Below are 6789 nucleotides of genomic sequence, written 5' to 3'. Positions count from 1 at the left end.
AAAATTTTATGCTATTCTACTCGGTATAACATAAACAAAAAGTAGTTTAATAAAATTTTGTATGTAAGACACAAACCTTGTGTCACGTGCAGTAAAGGATACCCGGGTCAATAGGGTTAAAGCACGTACCTTTCTTTAACGTTACTCTGTTGAATTCTTGTGACCCTTAACTTTCAGCAGTTTGAATTTTATAGTCTTTTATGATTTTGCTTTTTATCTTATACCTCGAAGGATAGACCAAGTACCAGTTAAACTTTGATAACCTCATATCTATCATGAGCATCATAATCACAATCTATCAGATTGTGAACAGCAAGTAAGAGATTAATCATTGGTTATCAACAGCTTTTAAAAACAACAGCATGTGTACCAATGTAAAATCAAGCTATAGAACACTTCACAGAACGAGGTTTTAACTGTAATGTATAGACATAAATATATATATACAAGTAAGCAGAGGAGTCCTCACAAAGAGGTTAATCAATGTAAAATCAAGCTATAGAACACTTCACAGAACGAGGTTTTAACTGTAATGTATAGACATAAATATATATATATAAGTAAGCAGAGTCCTCACAAAGAGGTTAATCAATGTAAAATCAAGCTATAGAACACTTCACAGAACGAAGTTTTAACTGTAATGTATAGACATAAATATATATAAATAAGCAGAGGAGTCCTCACAAAGAGGTTAATCAATGTAAAATCAAGCTATAGAACACTTCACAGAACGAAGTTTTAACTGTAATGTATAGACATAAATATATATAAGTAAGCAGAGTCCTCACAAAGATGTTAAACAAATTTTGAAAAACTGACATTTACAGATACTGTAAAGAATTGTGCTTCAATACAGATATGTACATACAGTAAACAATGGTACTTAGAAAAAGATACACCGTACACACTGTAAACAATGGTGTCTTAGATATAGATACACCGTAAACAATTGTCTTAGATATAGATACACTGTACACAATGGTGTCTTAGATATAGATACACCGTAAACAATTGTGTCTTAGATATAAATACACCATACACACTGTAAACAATGGTGTCTTAGATACAGATACACCGTAAACAATGGTGTCTTAGATACAGATACACCGTAAACAATTGTGTCTTAGATATAGATACACCGTAAACAATTGTGTCTTAGATATAGATACACCATACATACTGTAAACAATGGTGTCTTAGATATAGATACACCATACATACAGTAAACAGTGGTACTTAGATATAGATACACTGTACACACTGGAAACAATTGTCTTAGATATAGATACACTGTACACACTGTAAACAATGGTGTCTTAGATACAGATACACCATACACACTGTAAACAATGGTGTCTTAGATATAGATACACCATACATACAGTAAACAGTGGTACTTAGATGTAGATACACCATACATACAGTGAACAGTGGTACTTAGATATAGATACACTGTACACACTGGAAACAATTGTCTTAGATATAGATACACTGTACAAACTGTAAACAATTGTCTTAGATATAGATACATTGTACACACTGTAAACAATGGTGTCTTAGATATAGATACACCGTACACACTGTAAACAATGGTACTTAGATATAGATACACCATACACACTGTAAACAATGGTACTTAGGCAGAGTTGCACTTGCTGTAAACAATGGTACTTGGATGCCGATACACCATACACACTGTAAACAATGGTACTTAGGCACAGTTACACTTGCTGTAAACAATGGTACTTGGATGCCGATACACCATACACACTGTAAACAATGGTACTTAGGCACAGTTACACTTGCTGTAAACAATGGTACTTGGATGCCGATACATGTATTATAAACAATGAACACGAGACAGTTATACATACTAATTATAATCATACTGAGCATTAGATGATTACATATACATTCAGCTGACAATAAGTTACATAAAACGGCCACCGAAAGAGCTACCTACATGTCTGCCTTCTGGATACACACCATGGCACAAGCAAATCGCTGCAACTCTCCTCCAGACAAGTTTTCAACGTTCCTATCTCGCACATTTTTCAGGTCTATAGAAAGAAGCATTATAGATGGTGATAATGTGAGAAAAATACAGTAAATTACAACCTGATCTTTAGTCTTTAAAGTTACTTACTTAACTATCCCTAGACTGGAAAACTGTCACTCTCACAGTGAAAACATTCCATGAAAATTTCACAAATTAAGATATTACAGAAATATTAAATGAAATTATATGCAGTTTTTAAAGACAAAACTAGAGTTTGGATAAAATTTCTACTGTGAGAAAGACAAAAGATTAAATACTCTAGAAACATCAGTTTACATTCATGACAAGTATGATTACAAATAAGCTCTTACTTTAAAAAATAATTCTTAAGCAACAAAACTTAATAGTTGTGCGAAACTTAAGTTTATACATATACTAAGAAACCACAATACTACAGTTACTCCAGAAAAAGCACACATGTAGAGTAAATAAACACAATACTACAGTTACTCCAGAAAAAGCACACATGTAGAGTAAATAAACACAATACTGCAGTTACTCCAGAAAAAGCACACACGTAGAGTAAATAAACACAATACTGCAGTTACTCCAGAAAAAGCACACACGTAGAGTAAATAAACACAATACTGCAGTTACTCCAGAAAAAGCACACACGTAGAGTAAATAAACACAATACTACAGTTACTCCAGAAAAAACACACATGTAGAGTAAATAAACACAATACTACAGTTACTCCAGAAAAAACACACATGTAGAGTAAATAAACACAATACTACAGTTACTCCAGAAAAAACACACATGTAGAGTAAATAAACACAATACTACAGTTACTCCAGAAAAAACACACATGTAGAGTAAATAAGACCTAATTTGTATTAAAAACATTAGTATATTTTATTGTGCACTTGACAATTCTATTTTAAACTTTGAATTCTTGATCATGTTATTAATATTCAGTTTTTACAACGTTTACTCACCTAACATTTCACAGACAGTATCTTGATTTCTCAGTTCATCCTTTTTGTCAAGTAGTTGTTGCACAGAGCCCTGCGATAACAGAACACTAGGATGAATTGATATTTATTGTATAATGTTTTGGAGTATTTACTATTGGCTATCAAAGGCAACCTCATCCTTATTTAATGTTCATCACAGTTATCAAGATTGTGAACAGCAAAACAATAATAATCACAGATTGCCACCTATTATGGTTCTCATTGCGATGTCGTGTTATACAAAGTTAAAAAATAAATTAAAAATCAAATTTAACTTAAACACAAGAAAAATACACAAACTTTTCTCTAACCCTCAGACCAAAATTTAATAGGAAAGGTTCTAGGTAATCAGTTCACACGCATCGTCGCTGGTGGTGAGAAAAACACAAGCCTAGCCACATGTAATTATATAGACATACACTGTAAATAATTTTTCTAAAATTTTCTAGCCTAAAAACATTATATAATTTTAATGTAAAATAATATTTCGTGAACAAAAATTTAAAACACCACTATCGAAGGTGCCCAACAATGCAAAGCTTAGAAAAATGTTAAAAATGGGGTCACAAGTTAACCCTTTCACCATTTTAAGTCTTTCATCTGAAGCAAACATTAAGTGTCTTCCATTTGATATTTTTTTCATTTATTTTACCGTCACTTAGAATCTTTAATAAGGGCTTGTCTAAGTGACAGTAAAATAAATGACAGTCTTACCAAAATAAATGGCAGTCTTACCATCTTTAATAACGGCTTGTCTAAGTGACGGTAAAATAAATGACAGTCTTACCATCTTTAATAACGGCTTGACTGTCACTTAGACAAGCCCTTATTAAATGTGGTAAGACTGTCATTTATTTTCCTGTCACTCAGACAAGCCGTTATTAAAGATGGTAAGCCTGAAATGGTTGCAAAACTCAATCTTTGGGGAGTTCATCTGAGTTGCAAACTACCAAACTCCTTTCAAATTAGGACACCAGACAGATAGGTCTTTTATAACAACAGAAGCCAGTACAAAACACAAATTTCTTACCTTTACAGCTTTAGGGATTTGGTCCACATACTGAGGTTTGATGATAGCTTTGAGATCATCTTCCAGAATCTTTGTAAAGTAATTCTGTAGTTCTGAGCCTCGGAAGTATGTCAAAATTTCTGTCCAATCAGGAGGAGCCTTTATATGAAGAAACATCCTCGTAACTCAATGCTAACATCAAGATTTGTCTTAATTATTGTAATGGTACCAAGAAAGAAAAACTATTCAAACAACAGCACTTTTAAAAACACTTCAAATAACATCATTATCAAACTACCTTTTAATATATTTTATAAGAATAAAGTGAAAGTATAAGACTGCAAAGCTATCACTGAATTTAGTGATGACAGAATAAAAGATAGTTTATGTTATTGAAATATAGCATACATTGGCTCTCTCCAGGTTAAACAAGATTAAAAATACATGATCCGATTATCAACCGAAGTCTTGTCACGTTTACATCCACAAGAAAAACTTTACTTACATCAAACTTACACTAAATCAGCCTAACTTGTTATAACCCTTAAGATATTTACCTCTGTCAAGTCCTGTCACATTTACATATACACGAAGACTTAAGATTAAAAAATTTTATTTACATTTAAACTTACATTAAATCGACCCAAGTTAGGTTTTAGCTTTCCGGCCAAAATTTTCAGAGCAGTAGATTTTCCAATGCCGTTGGTCCCAACCAAACCCAGGACTTCACCTGGTCGAGGTGTAGGAAGCCTAGACAATATAAAACACCTTCAAACAAACAATCTCATACAAAACTAGGTCAAAGTCAATAATTCTGACAATTTTTTCTACTCTGATTCTAATTAGAAGAATACTATTTGGAATATAAAACGAAATTATTGGCTTGTAAAAAAGGAAGTTATCGGTGTTACATAAAGAATGCCTTCTTTTAAACCAAAAACTGAAAGCTTCAATTCTTTTTTTTTTTAAATATTTGAATAATTATTCTGTGACAATACTAAGTACCCTAAACTTGAGTTCTAAAAGATCACATGCTACAAAAAAAAATGAAAACCAATTAAATAATAATAAGAGATAGTTTCTAGAAAGTCTAAAGGAAGTTTGTGGAATCACAGATTCAGAAAAATCATGACAGCGATGGAATTTATGATACAATAATTTCAAAGTTCACCAAAATACAAAAAATAAAATTAATGAAATTTAAAAAAATATCCAAATGAGAATGATTTTTAATTCAAACCAAAATTAGGTGCTCAAATAGTGATTATTTTTTTGTATATATTTTAAATGATTTTTCTTGTGGTGTAAACAGTCCAGATGTCACTTCGATTCTTGAAGGCAAAGGACGAGTAATCTCACCTATGAAAACTTCTGAATATAACCATGAATACGTCTGTTTTTCCACCAGTGTGATATTAAGCAGTATCTTAATCAACAAAGCTAACTCAAGTTCAATATTCACTACACTACACAATACTTATAACTCAGAATATTACAGTCGGTGACTGAAACTAAAACAACTCTGACAAATACAAGTGTCTGCAATACATAATAAATGTTAGAACATTTCATTGTGCCTCAATTCTACGAACGAAGAAGCTGATAATACTAAATAAGTTCATATATGAGACTAACTAGTGATAAATACTTCCAATCACACTACAAATTAACCAACAGTCAGTTTAAAAATAAATTATAATTAGGACCAAGCATAATGTAGACGAGTGGATCTCGCGTATACACTGTATAGGATGAGTAACAGCAGGATCATTTTTGGCCATATCTGTACAACCCTGATTGCAGAAAATTTTCAGGATGAAACCAATATATAAAACCTGAATTAAAACGTACAGTGGATTTTGTTATTCATATATTTTACAATTAAAATATTTTATAATTCTTATACTATGTTTACTGTAAGTTGAAATTAATTACACAAAATGTCAGAAATAAAATTTACAGGCTCTGGACCAGAGAGTGTTTAAAAATACCAAATAATACTCGGCATATAAACCTATGTTCTTATTAAATATCTACAACATCTAAAAAAGTCAAACAAATCACCTGTGAAGCTTAAATGAGTTCTGATTGTACCGATGTGTGGTGTCCTTTTCTAGGTTGCTGGGCAGATTTATAATAGATATAGCTTCAAAGGGGCATTTCTGTTGGTTGGAAAACATTAGATATGTATTTCTTTATAAAAATATATTATAAAAAAGATTTAGTCTTTATCATCGAGAACAACATGATTGAATAAATTTATTGTATCCCTCGTGGAAAAGTGTTTACTTGATGAAACAGAACTATCTGAATAATACTAAAACCACATTTATACAAGCCATGTATACAGCAGTAAAGCAGTTTTATCATTATAGCCAGTTGCAAAGTTTATTCAAAACACTCGGTGTATAAAAAAAAAACTCACTTGGTTAGGTTACACATAGAATATATTATCACATACATATATATATTTATTTATGTACACACAAAGAAATCTATTATTTTTGTAGTCTTTAACCTTTCCTGCTGGAGGTATCTTAACTTTCAAATTACAGAATTACTTCTATACCATTTGATACAGGTGTCGTCTGTATTAGGTTCGCTATTATAGGTGGGGATCTGTATTAGGTTTGCTATTATAGGTGTCGTCTGTATTAGATTCGCTATTATAGGTGTCGTCTGTATTAGATTCGCTATTATAGGTGTCGTCTGTATTAGATTCGCTATTATAGGTGTCGTCTGTATTAGATTCCCTATTATAGGT

General features: G+C 31.7%; 1 protein-coding gene across 1 annotated transcript in view; it reads right to left on the bottom strand.

Moving 5' to 3' along the window:
- The window catches only part of LOC106472064 (ATP-binding cassette sub-family E member 1-like), a gene marked incomplete at its 5' end in the record, with an annotated part of 47345 nt that overhangs the window by 9385 nt on the left and 31171 nt on the right, over window positions 1-6789 (bottom strand). Inside the window, 5 exons of the mRNA XM_013932694.2 lie at window positions 1964-2060; window positions 2999-3068; window positions 4047-4184; window positions 4658-4775; window positions 6090-6187. Coding sequence (XP_013788148.2) covers window positions 1964-2060; window positions 2999-3068; window positions 4047-4184; window positions 4658-4775; window positions 6090-6187 — 521 coding nt within the window. The remainder of the gene's footprint in view (window positions 1-1963; window positions 2061-2998; window positions 3069-4046; window positions 4185-4657; window positions 4776-6089; window positions 6188-6789) is intronic.

This window comes from Limulus polyphemus, unplaced genomic scaffold (genome assembly GCF_000517525.1).
Source record: "Limulus polyphemus unplaced genomic scaffold, Limulus_polyphemus-2.1.2 Scaffold5059, whole genome shotgun sequence".
In the NCBI taxonomy this organism is placed as follows: Eukaryota; Metazoa; Arthropoda; class Merostomata; order Xiphosura; family Limulidae; genus Limulus; species Limulus polyphemus.
The sequence above is the reverse complement of the archived record's forward strand: the minus strand, read 5'-3'. Positions and strand labels throughout refer to the sequence as shown.